At 40.5% G+C, this 16,916-nt stretch overlaps 1 protein-coding gene across 1 annotated transcript; it reads right to left on the bottom strand.

Annotated features, from left to right (window-relative positions):
* Positions 1-9,087: 9,087 nt before the first annotated feature.
* Positions 9,088-10,314, bottom strand: Gm51777 (predicted gene, 51777; the record flags this gene model as incomplete). Its single annotated transcript, XM_030245416.1, has 1 exon — positions 9,088-10,314. A coding segment is annotated over one exon (1,101 nt), but the record flags the coding sequence as incomplete, so codon positions are not given.
* Between the last annotated feature and the right edge of the window lie 6,602 nt (positions 10,315-16,916).

Here is a 16,916-nt window from a genome sequence, read left to right as displayed (position 1 = left end):
TGAGAGCTGCGCAGGTGCACCAGGATACGGGTGAATCCAGTTTGATGGAGATATGCCCCTGCTCCCCTGATTAGCTGAAGCTGCGTGCCTGGTGAGGGGGCGTGGCCTGCTGTGCGTGGATGAGAGAGAGTATAAAAGGAGTGAGAGGCCCAGGGTTCGGGGGAGATATAAACAAGAAGAATCAGGACGGAATAAACTGTTGTTAGAAGGACTGGTGGTCGTGTCGTTCTTGCTGGTCGAGAGCGGACGCGACAATTGGTGGTCCGTATGGGGAACCGACTCCCCCACCGAGTTCAGAACTTTCAGCAGTCAGTGGTTGCCGGCAGGGTAAGTTCACGGTGAGTGAAACTTGCAACCCCAGGAGTTTGGGAAGGACCTCGGATAAAATAGAGGTGAGCATAAAGTTGCCAGGAAGTAGGCACAAAGTAACCCAGGATTTTGGGAAGGACCTCGGATAAAATAGAGGCAAGCATAAAGTTGCCAGGAAACAGGCACAAGGTAACGAAAGGTTCCCAGCTTTGGGACAAGTTAAGGTTCCTGGTTTTGGGACAAGTTAAGGTTCCCGGTTTGGGGACAAGTTAAGGAACTATGATAACCTCAGTGTAGTGATCAATAGATCCTCGCTGTGTAGTTATGCTTTTTTCTCCCATTGACCCTTTGTGGGTAGGTCTGATAGTTTTGGTCTTGTTTGTTCTGATATATGGACTCTGTTCTGATATATGGACTCTGTTACTGTTTGAATCGAGAGACAGTCAAGACAGGTCAGAAAATCCTTACAGAGCAACAAGAAAGTATGTTGGAAGAGGAGAAGGGCTTAAAAAGAAGAAGGAAAAAGAAAGGAGATCCAGATTTAAATTCAGTGAGGAGTCTGACCCCTGAGGCTAGACAAGCCTTATCCATTGTAGAAAAGGAGCTGAGTAGAGCGCAATTAATGAGATGTAAGGAGGGAATGCCCATCAACCTTTTGATACTGCAAACAGAAATGCAGCCCACTGGTTTAGTTTGGCAGGAAGGACCTTTGCTCTGGATTCATCCAAGAATATCCATGGGTAAGACCGTGGAACATTATCCAACTGCAGTAGCAAATTTGGCATTGGTAGGAGTTCAACAATGTTTGCAGCATTTTGGATGTCAACCGAGTATACTGGTTACTCCCTATGATAGTCATCAGCAAAAGGTTTTGGTAGCCACAGTGGATGAATGGGCCATTCTGTTTTGCAGCTTTAATGGCATAATAGATAATCATTATCCAAAACATCCATTGGTTACCTTTTTTAAAGCTCATGCTGTTGTGTTTCCTAAGATAGTGCAGGAAAGGCCCATTTCAGGAGCGGTGAATGTGTTTACAGATGGGTCCAAAACTGGATGTGGAGCCTATCTTATTGAATCTCAACAACCGGTTCTTAGGCAATATCAACCTGGAGCACCCCAATTGGTGGAGTTACAAATTGTATTAGAAGTATTTAAAAATTGTCCTTTTTCCTTCAATTTAATTTCTGATTCTCAGTATGTGGTTAATATGGTTAAAGGATTAGAAGTTGCAGGACAAATTCGATCGCATAGTCCTATATTTGAATTGGCCGCTACATTGCAGCAGCTTATTTGGCAGCGCTCCACTCCAGTGTATATTAATCATATTCGCGCCCATACAGGGCTCCCAGGACCTTTGAGCAGAGGGAATGATGTTGTGGATGCCTGCACGCGAATGCAATTTGTGTTTCTATCCACCACCTTAGAATTGGCCAAAGCCTTTCATGATAAGTTTCATGTTAATTCTAGTACCTTGCAGAAAAGGTTTCATATCTCTAGGGCTGAAGCACGAGACATAGTTGTCTCCTGTGGGCATTGTGTTGTGTTCCAACATCCTCCTTCTTTTGGAGTGAATCTTCGGGGCCTATTGCCCCTTCAGGTGTGGCAAATGGACGTTACTCATGTTCCTGAGTTTGGAAAGCTTAAATATGTTCATGTCTCAGTGGATACCTGCTCAGGTATCGTACATGCCACACCTATGTCAGGGGAAAAAGCAATTTATGCTATCCAGCATTGTCTTGATGCCTGGGCTGCCTGGGGTAAACCCCAACAGCTTAAAACAGATAATGGACCTGCTTATACTGCAAAGACCTTTATGTCCTTTTGTCAACAAATGGAAGTGCAAGTGAAGCATGGCTTGCCCTATAATCCTCAAGGGCAGGGAATTATTGAAAGAACCCATAGAACCATCAAAGAGATGTTATACAAACAAAAGGGGGGAATAGGCTATAGCCGTACCCCTAAGATGAGACTTTCTTTAGTTCTTTATACTTTAAATTTTGTAAATTTGAATAAAGATGGCCATGCAGCAGCAGATAGACATGTTCAAGGAGTACCTGGCCTACAAGGATATGCCAGGTGGAAAGATGTGCTTACAGGCACATGGAAAGGACCAGATCCGGTGTTGACGTGGGCGAGAGGGTCTGTTTGTGTGTTCCCACAGGACCAGACGGAACCTCTTTGGGTGCCGGAGAGATTGGTGAGACGCTGCAAGAATGAGGCTCCTGATCCAGTTGCCCCTGTGGATGTGGTGGATGATCCCACAAGCACAAAGGATGGAGCCGAGATGAGAGATCCTTTCGGTATTCCAGAAGCCGATACCAGCTCGGCATGACGTTCAAATTTTTCTATGCCTTTTTGATCCCTGAATTCCCCTTAAAGAGATAGCCCCTCTGGCTATCTATCCCTTGCTTCAGGGAAGATGAGCGGGGATGAGAGCCCTGGGATGTATGCTTGTTATAGTGTGTGTGTGTTGTGTGTTTGGCACATGTGTTAGGTGCAGCGTGTGCAGGCCCGCACTTTCGCCATGGTAGCATAGGCTTTTGCTGCAGTGGAGGCGGGACAATCTCCTCAGATTCGGTTTGCCGCTCTAAAAGAAATTATGCTGCGTTATGCCATGGGTTGCGAGGCTAAGCACTGCACAGAGGATAGCGTGCTGTTGGCATCCTGTGGAAGGCACGTCTGATTGCATGAAGGTTCAGTGTCCTAGTTCCCTTCCCCCAGGAAAAACGACACGGGAGCTGGCCAAGACCTCTCTGGGTGATGAGCCTAAGGGATGGTTTTGTGTAGGGCCCCTATGCTTGCACACTGGGGATCAGACCTCTACCTTCACCCATGAGGCTTGCTTGCAGCAATTAAGATCTGGCCATAGATTAATCAACATCCTGGCCTTTTGATGCACATGCCGCAAGCAAAACACATTCTCCCCAGGAGTGGCTTGGCATAATAGAGAGGTAGTCAGTGATAAGACTCCCTGGGCATGTCACCAACCTAAGACAGGGATCAAACCAATGCTGTTTGTCACCCAAGGACAGGTAAGGGGCATGGCTGCGGGGGGCTATCTATAGACATTCTCTCTGCCAGAAAAGAAAAAAGGGGGAGATGTTAGGAGCAGGTGTGGCGGCAGTCCTAAAGGCGCCAGGGACTGTAGCTAAGTCGTATGACTTGCACCTGACTTCCTCATATAAGCCACAAACATCTTGAGAGCTGCGCAGGTGCACCAGGATACCGGTGAATCCAGTTTGATGGAGATATGCCCCTGCTGCCCTGATTAGCTGAAGCTGCGTGCCTGGTGAGGCGGCATGGCCTGCTGTGCGTGGATGAGAGTATAAAAGGAGTGAGAGGCCCAGGGTTCGGGGGAGATATAAACAAGAAGAATCAGGACTGAATAAACTGCTGTTAGAAGGACTGGTGGTCGTGTCGTTCTTGCTGGTCGAGAGCGGACGTGACAGTATATGATGCCCTCTTCTGGAGTATCTGAAGACAGCTACAGTGTACTTAGATATAAATCTTAAAAAAAAAAATACCCCCTTGGAGGCTGGAGAAATGGCTTTGTGGTTAAGAGCACTGACTGCTCTTCCAGGGGTCCTGAGTTCAAATCCCAGCAACCACATGGTTGCTCACAACCATCTGTAAGATCTGATGCTCTCTTCTGGTGCATCTGAAGACAGCTACAGTGCACTTACATATAATAAGTAAATAAATCTTTTTTAAAAAAAATAAGAATACCCCCTTGGGAACCTAGAGGAGATAGGGACTTGACAGAAAGACAAAGAGACTCAACTAACTCAGACCCTTGGGAGCTCCCAGAAATTGAACCACCAACCAAACAGCATTCATGGGCTTGAACTAGCCCCCCCCACACACACACACATGTAGCAGATATGTATGTTGGTGTTCATGTTCCTCTAACATCTGGAGTGAGGACTCTCATACTTGGCTGCCTGCCTATGGATCTGGTTGTGTGGCCTCAGTAGGAAAGAATGTACCCAGTCCTTAAGAGACTTGATGTACCAGGATGGGTTAATACCTGGTGGGAGGGTAAGAGTAAGAAACAAAGGATGTGGGCAGGTTTTAAACAGATGTTACAGTTCCATTGTAATGGGAGCATAACAGGAAGTGAAGATAAAATTAAAGCAGTGTCTATTGCTGCAAATAATCCTACATGTGCAGAATCTGAAATGATTTATAAGGGTTTATTAATTAGCAATAATAGAGGAATCAAATCAGCTAGATCCAATTGTTGGGCTGAGGAAAATGAAGTATTAATAGATTGATGGATAAAAAGTATCTGGAAGCTGAATCCCTCCTATACCATTTGATTAGCCATCCATGACTTTAATATCTGCCTGTGGAATGGGAGAAGTTTGGACAGCTTTTGTAATAACAAATTCAGTTCACATGAGGGAATCCCACATCTTGCCAACTGGACAGTGATTCCCTGTCTTTTTGTGGTAATCTACAAACAAAATTTGAAATTCCAGTCTGTTTAACACTCTTAAAAACTCATTGTTAGTTAGGGGTAACATACCACAGCAAGTATCACACCCATGTAATTGTTGCCTTCAGGTCATCCCATGATTTACTCATTGAGCAAGGAGGCTGAGGAGAGCAGTTCCTGTATTCTGACCCTTACATTGAAAATAAATCCATTTCAAAGCTTACCATTTGGTATTATAAAACCTGTAGGAAGCCAGGCAGTGGTGGCGCATGCCTTTAATCCTAGCACTTGGGAGGCAGAGGCAGGCAGATTTCTGAGTTCGAGGCCAGCCTGGTCTACAGAGTGAGTTCCAGGACAGCCAGGACAACATAACCCTGCCCGGGGGGGGGGGGGGGCTGTAGGAGACAATTTAGTGGGGAAAATAGATATTTTTTTTTGTTTTTAAAGATTTATTTTATGTATCTGAGTACACTGTAGCTGTATAGATGGTTGTGAGGCATCATGTAGTTGCTGCAAATTGAACTCAGGACCTCTGCTCACTCACTCACAGCCTTGCTCACACCGGCTCAAAGATTTATTTATTATTATATGTACGTACACTGTAGCTGTCTTCAGACACACCAAAAGAGGGCATCAGATCTCATTACAGATGGTTGTGAGCCACCATGTGGTTGCTGAGATTTGAACTCAGGACCTCCGGAAGAGGAGTCAGCACTCTTTTTAATAGCTGTGGCTCTTCCCTTGCCTCTTGAAATAATCTGAGAGCACTTTTCAATGTCATCCATCCTTCTAGAGTTTTGGTGGTTTTTGGTTTTTTTGTTTGTTTTAGTACAGAATAGAGTTTATTTAGGGGCATGGTAAGGGGAGTTAAGAGGGTAGCAGAAGCAGAGAGAGGCAGAGAGAAGGAGAGAGCAGAGATGTAGAGGCCAGCCATGGCCACGTGGAGAGAGGGGGAAGGGAATAGGAGAGAGGGGGCGCAAGGGAGAAGAGAGGCAAGAGAGCAAGAGCCCTTCCAGAGTTTTAAATAGACTGGTTAGTGTATAATTAGGTGTTGAATATTTTGATTTTGCTGAAATTTACTTGAAATACAAATTGTAGTTCATGATGCAGGAAAGAAGTTGATGAACAAATTCCTCTTTGCTGTGTGCCTAGCTTACCTTGGCTGTAAAGTAAGCTCTCCTAAGTCCTCATCAGGAAACGGTAGGAATTTGAGATTAGATTGGTTCTGTTCCTTACCCCATGCGTCAGGGTGGTTTTCAGGCAGGGGAAGATCCTTATCTAAAAGAAACTACAGCAACGGAGCTGAGGGGGCTGCCAGTTGCTGAGGCTGTGTTCACATTTTGCTTCAACAGGGAAATTTGCCTTTTACCAATTTTAAAGTGTGACTATCTAGTTTTGATTTATTCAGGAATTCACTATCTCTTACCCACGATGTTCATCTTCCTTTTGAATATTCTTTCAAACTGCCCCATACTTCTTTATCCAAACTCCTTATAGAAAACAGGAATTATAACCACAAAGAACTTAACAAGAACTTTAATAGGTGTGATCTTAATATTTATGGTTCTTCCTTTCAAAATGCACAAGCTCAACATAAGGCAAAGCCGTTGCTGGTTTCTTCCCATCGTTCTCACTCACGGCCTGAGAGGGCTCCCACTCTGATTTCATTGCTGATTTACACGTCCTTTCAACTTCTGTCACTGTTCCACAAGTAGGGGTTCCTGAGAGAGAGCCAATATAAGTGCTGGACTGATGTCTCATACAATAGCCAATGTTATACAGAGCCTGAGTCAATTTATACTCTGAGGGTTAAGAAATGCTACCTGAGTACAGCTCTCAGGAACTCAAGCCGTATACAATGACAAGAACAAGCACAAGTGTCACACACACACGCTTTCCAATGGAAGCATATATAGCATAGTTTAAACTTTAAGTTGAACAACAGCAACCAATGAGTATTCTCACTCGCTACTGTCTGCTATACCTGAGAGGTTCCAAAGACAAGTCTGTGATTTGAAGAAACTGAGGTCACAAGACTCTTCCTCCTGTTTTTCAGGAGTGTTCTCACAAGCACTCAAGACTTCTCACACAACTCGATTCCAGGACTCTATCACAACAATACACATGAACTAAATTATTTTTATTTAGAAAAAATAACATACACACGTGAAGAAAGCATGTTTTACAATATGTAGTCCCATGTATGTGTGTGGCGGTGAATGTGAGTGTGTCTTTCCTTTGTGTCTAAGGAAGCCAGAAGAGTGCATCAGACCTTCTGCACCTGGAATTGCAGTAGTTCTGAATCATCTGATGTGGGTGCCAGAAAACAGCTGGATACCCAACATGATCAGTACTATTGAGACACATTCTGGACCCTAAATATGCCATTATAAAGCAGAAATGAACAGGCCCCATTAGGCCTCTGCCTTCAATCACTTTCTGGTGCTGAAAAGTCCCTAGTACATGGTCATTTGAAGAATTGAATGCATTATCTATCTCTTTGCAAATGGGCTTTACAAATTGCTGCTCACTGGTATTTTTATCACAGTTCTTTTGATAAGAATGAGGACGACAAACTTGGTTGACTAGAGGTGAGTCTAGATGTAGCAGGTGTTTGCTACTTGGTGGGTTCTTTCTTTCACCCTCCTCCACCTCCCTTCTTTTACTCCTTCAAATATCTAATACTAAATAGGTGAGAAAAAAAGTATAGAGGAAAAAAGGCAGTGATGCTATCAATAAACTACATCCTGCTGATTCAGAATGTCAAGTTCCTTGAGGCAACTTTGATTTTCCTCATCAGGAGATCTAATTTCTTGTTTCTTTGTGCATGACTATGTAACAAACCATGGCCAATAGCATCCCACCACCAACCAGTAACCCACACCACCTGTCAGGGCCTTAGCATTAACATGCCCTCTGAACCGTCCTCAGAATTACAAGTGTCACACAATTGCACAAAGAATCTGCCTCTCGCAAAAATAACACCTCTGCTAGACCATAAGGCAAATTATAGTTACCTGCTGTGAATCAGCCCCATATCTTCAAACCTGGGATTAAACAAACAAACAAAATCCTATATTTCAGTTTATTAAAGATACCAATATTATAATATTCTCGCTACATCCAGATTATTAGAAAAAGATCCATAATGAGAAATATGGTTGTTTGGTTTAGGGGTGGGGAAAATGTTATTGATGTTTTGTTTGTTTTGGACTTTATGAGACAGGATATCTCTACCCAACTATGTCATCTTGTGATCCAAGCTGGCCTCAAACACAGAAATACGTCTGCGTGCCTCCCAAGGCTGATTACAGGCTTACAACTCAACACCGAGCAGAGTTGTTTTTTAAATGACCTATCATTGAATAAGGAATGAAAGGATATCGTAATATTTAAATAAGAACCCTTATTCTTTTGATGAACACTTCTTGGAATACAACGTATCAATGTGAGTGGTAAATCATTTCTTAGGTTCTCAATATTTTGCTTATTTTCTTTCCTTCATAATTTCATCTTTAATAATTTTTACCTGTGTAAAATGACCTTTTTAGGCTGGAGAGATGGCTCAGTGGTTAAGAGAACTGATTGTTCTTCCAGAGAGCAATTCCCAGTAACCATATGGTAGCTCACAACCATCTGTAATGGGATCTGATGCCCTCTTCTGGTGCCTCTGAAGATAGCAACAGTGTACACATATACATAAATAAATTTTAAAAAATACACCTGTGCTATGATGAGCATGTGCCAATCAGAAGACAACTTATAGGTGTTTAATTTCCTTCCTCCTCTGAGTTTGAGAGATCAAACCCAGACAGTCAAGTTACACAGCTGTGCCTTCAAGTAGTGAGTGAACTCAATGGTCCTTATTGAAGGTTCAAAACTATTTATGTATGTGCTGTTGTCTGGGTGTACACATGTCACAGCCCAAGTATTTAATAATCAGAAAAAACTTGCATGAGTACCATGGGTCTCCCAGAATAATCTCAGGTCATCATGTTTAACAGCAACTACCTTTACTCACTGGGAAACTTCTCTGACATTCGTGTTTCTAGGATGTGCTGGGAAGTAGTTACTCCTCAGAAAAAAAACATAGCCAACAAAAATAGATGGCAGTATATCATTTTCATTTGCAAATAGGTTTTATTATTCAAATATCGTGTGTTCCTCTATCCTTGAATGACAATTTGTATACAATTTGAAAACAAGACAATAATTTAATGATGAAACGGTTCTATTAATTGTACATGAGCACCAGTTAGATGTTTAGTGACAAAAAGAAAATATGCTTGGTGTGCAAGGGTTTACTGCACTTATTAGATTCATAGTGTTTCTCTCCAGTAGGGCTTCTTTCATGCCTTTGAAGAAGACTATAAGATGCAGAGGCATTATCCCACTGATTACATTCATAGGGTTTCTCTCCAGTATAAGTTCTTTAATGAGCTGATGTGCCAAAACTTCCTGCATCAATTACATTCGTAAGGATTCTCTCCAATATGACATTTTTTGTGATTATGAAGACTAGTATGATATGCAAAGGCTTTACCACATTCATTACATTCATACAGTTTCTCTCCAGTATGACTTCTTTCATGTCTATAAAGATTACTGCGATATGCAAAGGCTTTACCACAATGAGTACATTTATATGGTTTCTCTCCAGTATGAGTTTTTTTGTGTTTTTGAAGATATCTGAAAATTGCAAAGGATTTACCACATTGACTACAATCATAGAGTTTCTCAAGAGTGTGATGTTTTTCATGATTTCGAAGATAACGACGACTTACAAAGGCTTTACCACATTGATTACATACATACGGTTTCTCTCCAGTGTGAATTCTTTCATGAATTTGAAGATCACACTTTAATTCAAAAGCTTTATCACATTGGTTACAGCCATATGGTTTCTCTCCAGTATGATGTTTTTCATGATTTTGAAGACTAGTACGACTTGCAAAGGCTTTACCACACTGATTACATTCATAGGGTTTCTCTCCAGTGTGACTTCTTTCATGTATTTGAAGACTACTGCGACGTGCAAAAGCTTTACAGCACTGATTACATACATAAGGTTTCTCTCCAGTGTGAGTTCTTTCATGTATTTCAAGACTACTACGACGTGCAAAGGCTTTACCACATTGATTACATCCATAGAGTTTTTCTCCAGTATGATGTTTTTCATGATTTCGAAGACTACTACGACTTGCATAGACATTGCCACACTGATTACACTCATAGGGTTTCTCTCCAGTGTGTGTTTTCTCATGTGCTTCAAGATTGCTGCGATATGCAAAGGCTTTACCACACTGATTACATACATAGGGTTTCTCACCAGTATGAATTATTTCATGTATTTGAAGATGACTGCGAGTTGAAAAGGCCTTACCACATTCATTGCAATCATAGGGTTTCTCTCCGGTATGAGTTCTTTTGTGTATATCAAGATTACTGTGACGTGCAAATGCTTTACCACATTCACTGCAATCAAAGGGTTTCTCTCCAGTATGAGTTCTTTGGTGAATTTGAAGAGCACTGCGACTTGGAAAGGCTTTACCACAGTGATTACATTCATAGGGTTTTTCTCTAGTATGGTTTTTTTCATGTTTTTGAAGACTACGGAAATTTGCAAAGGCTTTACTGCACTGATTGCATTCATAGGGTTTCTCTTCAGAACAGATTCTTTCATATGTTTGAAGAAAACTCTTCTGTGCAAAGGTACATTGCTTCTTTCCATATCCCTTATGCTCACAAGGCTTGTATCCATAGATGTTATACCTATTAAAAGAGAAGTAACAAAAGGTTTCACACTACATACACATAGGTGAACTTTTTGTTCCACATAGATATGTGCTATAGGAATTAGGTTTCTCCACGACAACAACCTTCTTGCATCCCATAAACTGTTCTCACTAAACACTGGCAAGTCACTAGAAGTATATGAGTAAGACTGGCTTTACTATGGACTACTTGCTTATAAAGTCTTGGATGTACACTGATCCCCTAATCAATGTGCATGCTTTTTATGATACTTGAATTGGATGAAACTAAATGGACTGACAGTTCTATAACACAGTTCTCACAGGACTAAGACTAAAAGAGTGTCCTGTGTTAAGATATTGTTTCTTTGTCTTGTTCCTTAGAGGAACACCTTGCAAGCACAGGTCAGCTACCTGAAATTAAAAGACATGGTCTTATGAGAATTTAATATACTTAAATCTGTGCTCATTTACATTGTTGCTTTTTTAAAACTTCAGAGTACATTAAAATTTCTTCAGTAATGCATTTGTTATCAGCTAACATGTGACATTTACCTTCCACGTCCTCTAGAACTGGGACAGTGCTCTTCAATGTTGTCATCTTGCAATTTGTAGCCTAGAATATAGTACCAGAAAATTTATGATATATTATTGGATAGTATGCAGTTTTAAGTTAGTATCTTTGGTAAACCCGAGAATCATGTTTCATTAGTCACTACATTCTTCCTCTGTCACAAGAGAAATCACAGAAGTACACCAATAACCAAGAAACATTGTCCCCTTGTTTAGAAAGTGAAGGAAAACTCATATTCTTACCTATAGCAGTGAGGTTCCTGCATGTCTCCAGCATCACATCTTTGTAGAGACTCTTCTGGGAAGGATCCAGCAAAGCCCACTCTTCATGAGTGAATTTCACATACACATCCTCATAGGTCACCGCATCCTAAAATAGCCCATACATATACATAATAAAAATAGACTGACTGTACTGTAAATGTACATTTCATTGAAAATATATAATTCTAGGTGCTCCACACATTTATTCCATATCACAGACATTCAAATGAAGACTCCAAGTGTTTTTAGAAGGAAACAGAAAAGGAGGATCACATCTCTCATTTCTGGGCCCACTGAATTCCACACAGCATTGCAAGAGAGATGACTACTAACAGACAATACAGAGAGACACTCAAACAGATCAGTGCTACTGAGTATACAGTAGCATAATTGTATCAAAATCCCTAACTTCAAAATAGGATGGACATGATGAACGTCATAATGCACACCTTTAATCCCAGATTTCAGGAGGCAGAGACATGTGGATCTCTGTGATTTCCAGACCTACATAGGCTGCTAGCTTATGTAGTGATTTCCATGACAGGTAGGGGTAGTACACAGTCAGACCCTCTCTCAAAGAAACAAATTAAGGATAGAAAGCACTCAAGAGCTTACTTGAAATTCCTCCAAAGAGTTAAATATTCACTCTATTTCAATACTAGTTTATTAGAAAACTGGAGTGCCTCAGTTTACCAACAAAGGAATACATTTTAATATGTTACTGACTGACAGATCAAAGAGTTCTCAAAAATATTAGCAAGTAAATGTCTATCCAAAATCAAAACCAAAAAGCATAGAGAAAAGAGATGGTTCAGCAATCAGGAGCACATGTTTTTGCAGAGGGTCTAGATCAAATCCTAACACTCATTTGGAAGTTCTCAGCCATTCATAACTCCAGATCAAGAGAATCCAATGCTCTCCTCTCATGTCAGGGAACACCAGATGCATAAACATATTATGGATATGTTACACATCCATAAATATCTATATACATGGGTATATATATATATATACACATATATATGCAAAAGACTCATGCACATTTATTAAAAATAAAAAATATACACAATGGTAGTAAGAATGTTGAACTGCAATGCGATAAGTCTGAAGCCTCAGTATTAATGTCATGAATGGATGCCATTCCAGTGGAAAACAATACCCTTTGCCAAGGTTCCAAAGTCAAGCTGTGAGCAAAGCTCGGCACAGGAGGAACGGAGTAGGAGGAATTAGGAAAACCTAATTCCATCAGCCGAAAATATAAAAATAAAAAATATAAGGCCAGAAAAATCAGCTTATTAAGGAGAAGCAATTGCTTCTCATTTGTCTTATATAATAAATAATAAAATATATTTTTAGTTCAGACTTCTACCAGACTTCCAAAGAAGAGCTAATACCAATGCTCCTCAAACTATTCCACAAAATACAAACCGAAGAAACACTGCCAAACTCATTCTAATGAGACCATAGTCACCCTGATACCTAAACCACACAAAGACTCAACAAAGAAGGAGAACTTCAGACCAATTTCTCTTATGAACATTGATGCAAAAATAATCAAATACTAGCAAACCAAATCCAGAAACACATCAAAGATATCATCCACCAAGATCAATTAGGCTTCATTTCAGGAATGCAGGATGGTTCAATACAGGAAAATCCATCAATATAATCAACAGTATAACTTGAAAGAAAAAAATCACATGATTACTGCATTAGGGTGCTGAAAAGCCTTTGATAAAATCGAACACCCCTTCATCTTAAAGGTTTTAGAGAGATCAGGAATAAAAGGCACATACTTAAATATAATCAAAGTAACATAGAGCAATCCAATAGCCAACATCAAAGTAAATGGAGAGAAGCTTAAACCATTTCTACTAAAATCAGGGACAAGACATGGCTGTTAATTCCCTCCTTATTTATTCAACATAGTAGTTGGAGTCATAGTCAGAGCAATAAGCAACTGAAGGAGACCAAGGGGATATAAATTGTAAAGGAAGAAGTCTAAGTATTTGTACTATTGGATGATAGTATACATAAGTGACCCCAAAAATTCTATATAGTTTATAAACACCTTCAGTAAAGTGGCTGGATACAAAATTAACTCAAAGAAATCAGTAGCTTTCCTTTATACAAGTAATAAATGTGTCAAGAAAGAAATTAGGGAAATAACACCCTTTACAATAGCCATGAATAATGCAAACTATCTTGGTGTAACTCTAACCAAGCCAATCAAAGATCTATATGACAAGAACTTCAAGTCCCTGAAGAAAGAAATTGAAGACTTCCCAAGATGGAAACATCTCCCATGCTGATAGATAGGTAGGATTAACAGTGAAAATGGCCATCTTACCAAAAGCAGTTTACAGATTCAATGCAATCCCAATCACAACTCCAACACAATTTTTGTAGAGTTTGAATGAGTAATTCTCAAGTTCATATGGAAAAAAACTCAGGATAGTCAAAACAATCCAGAACAATAAAAAACTTTGGGAGGACCCAAAGTTCTGACCTCAAGCTGTACTGTAGAGCAATAATTATAAAAACTGCATAGTATTGGTACAGAAACAGACACATTAATTAATGGAATTGAATATAAGATTCAGAAATATACCCACACATCTGTTGGTAACTTTATTTTTTTAAAGCTTATTTTAAGTGATGGTTCTTTTTTTCCCATTTTTTATTAGGTATTTAGCTCATTTACATTTCCAATGCTATACCAAAAGTCCCCCATACCCACCCACCCCCACTCCCCTACCCACCCACTCCCCCTTTTTGGCCCTGGCATTCCCCTGTACTGGGGCATATAAAGTTTGCGTGTCCAATGGGCCTCTCTTTCCAGTGATGGCCGACTAGGCCATCTTTTGATACATATGCAGCTAGAGTCAAGAGCTCCGGGGTACTGGTTAGTTCATAATGTTGTTCCACCTATAGGGTTGCAGATCCCTTTAGCTCCTTGGCTACTTTCTCTAGCTCCTCCATTGGGAGCCCTGTGATCCATCCATTAGCTGACTGTGAGCATCCACTTCTGTGTTTGCTAGGCCCCGGCATAGTCTCACAAGAGACAGCTACATCTGGGTCCTTTCAATAAAATCTTGATAGTGTATGCAATGGTGTCAGCGTTTGGATGCTGATTATGGGGTGGATCCCTGGATATGGCAGTCTCTACATGGTCCATCCTTTCATCTCAGCTCCAAACTTTGTCTCTGTAACTCCTTCCATGGGTGATTTGTTCCCAATTCTAAGGAGGGGCATAGTGTCCACACTTCAGTCTTCATTCTTCTTGAGTTTCATGTGTTTAGCAAATTGTATCTTATATCTTGGGTATCCTAGGTTTGGGGCTAATATCCACATATCAGTGAGTACATATTGTGTGAGTTCCTTTGTGAAAGTGTTACCTCACTCAGGATGATGCCCTCCAGGTCCATCCATTTGGCTAGGAATTTCATAAATTCATTCTTTTAAATATCTGAGTAGTACTCCATTGTGTAGATGTACCACATTTTCTGTATCCATTCCTCTGTTGAGGGGCATCTGGGTTCTTTCCAGCTTCTGGCTATTATAAATAAGGATGCTATGAACATAGTGGAGCATGTGTCCTTCTTACCAGTTGGGGCATCTTCTGGATATATGCCCAGGAGAGGTATTGCTGGATCCTCCGGTAGTACTATGTCCAATTTTCTGAGGAACCGCCAGACTGATTTCCAGAGTGGTTGTACAAGCCTGCAATCCCACCAACAATGGAGGAGTGTTCCTCTTTCTCCACATCCACGCCAGCATCTGCTGTCACCTGAATTTTTGATCTTAGCCATTCTGACTGGTGTGAGGTGGAATCTCAGGGTTGTTTTGATTTGCATTTCCCTGATGATTAAGGATGTTGAACATTTTTTCAGGTGCTTCTCTGCCATTCGGTATTCCTCAGGTGAGAATTCTTTGTTCAGTTCTGTGCCCCATTTTTTAATGGGGTTATTTGATTTTCTGAAGTCCACCTTCTTGAGTTCTTTATATATGTTGGATGTTATTCCCCTATCTGATTTAGGATAGGTAAAGATCCTTTCCCAATCTGTTGGTGGTCTTTTCGTCTTATTGACGGTGTCTTTTGCCTTGCAGAAACTTTGGAGTTTCATTAGGTCCCATTTGTCAATTCTCGATCTTACAGCACAAGCCATTGCTGTTCTGTTCAGGAATTTTTCCCCTGTGCCCATATCTTCAAGGCTTTTCCCCAATTTCTCCTCTATAAGTTTCAGTGTCTCTGGTTTTATGTGAAGTTCCTTGATCCACTTAGATTTGACTTTAGTACAAGGAGATAAGTATGGATCGATTCGCATTCTTCTACACGATAACAACCAGTTGTGCCAGCACCAATTGTTGAAAATGCTGTCTTTCTTCCACTGGATGGTTTTAGCTCCCTTGTCGAAGATCAAGTGACCATAGGTGTGTGGGTTCATTTCTGGGTCTTCAATTCTATTCCATTGGTCTACTTGCCTGTCTCTATACCAGTACCATGAAGTTTTTATCACAATTGCTCTGTAGTAAAGCTTTAGGTCAGGCATGGTGATTCCACCAGAGGTTCTTTTATCCTTGAGAAGACTTTTTGCTATCCTAGGTTTTTTGTTATTCCAGATGAATTTGCAGATTGCTCTTTCTAATTCGTTGAAGAATTGAGTTGGAATTTTGATGGGGATTGCATTGAATCTGTAGATTGCTTTTGGCAAAATAGTCATTTTTACAATGTTGATCCTGCCAATCCATGAGCATGGGAGATCTTTCCATCTTCTGAGATCTTCTTTAATTTTTTCTTCAGAGATTTGAAGTTTTTATCATACAGATCTTTCACTTCCTTAGTTAGAGTCACGCCAAGATATTTTATATTATTTGTGACTATTGAGAAGGGTGTTGTTTCCCTAATTTCTTTCTCAGCCTGTTTATTCTTTGTATAGAGAAAGGCCATTGACTTGTTTGAGTTTATTTTATATCCAGCTACTTCACCGAAGCTGTTTATCAGGTTTAGGAGTTCTCTGGTAGAATTTTTAGGGTCACTTATATATACTATCATATCATCTGCAAAAAGTGATATTTTGACTTCCTCTTTTCCAATTTGTATCCCCTTGATCTCCTTTTGTTGTCGAATTGCTCTGGCTAATACTTCAAGTACTATGTTGAAAAGGTAGGGAGAAAGTGGGCAGCCTTGTTAGTCCCTGATTTTAGTGGGATTGCTTCCAGCTTCTCTCCATTTACTTTGATGTTGGCTACTGGTTTGCTGTAGATTGCTTTTATCATGTTTAGGTATGGGCCTTGAATTCCTGATCTTTCCAAAACTTTTATCATGAATGGGTGTTGGATCTTGTCAAATGCTTTTTCTGCATCTAACGAGATGATCATGTGGTTTTTGTCTTTGAGTTTGTTTATATAATGGATTACATTGATGGATTTTCGTATATTAAACCATCCCTGCATCCCTGGAATAAAACCTACTTGGTCAGGATGGATGATTGCTTTAATGTGTTCTTGGATTTGGTTAGTGAGCATTTTATTGAGTATTTTTGCATCGATATTCATAAGAGAAATTGGTCTGA

This window comes from Mus musculus, chromosome 10, assembly GCF_000001635.26.
Source record: "Mus musculus strain C57BL/6J chromosome 10, GRCm38.p6 C57BL/6J".
In the NCBI taxonomy this organism is placed as follows: Eukaryota; Metazoa; Chordata; class Mammalia; order Rodentia; family Muridae; genus Mus; species Mus musculus.
This window is presented reverse-complemented; position numbering and strand designations above follow the sequence as displayed.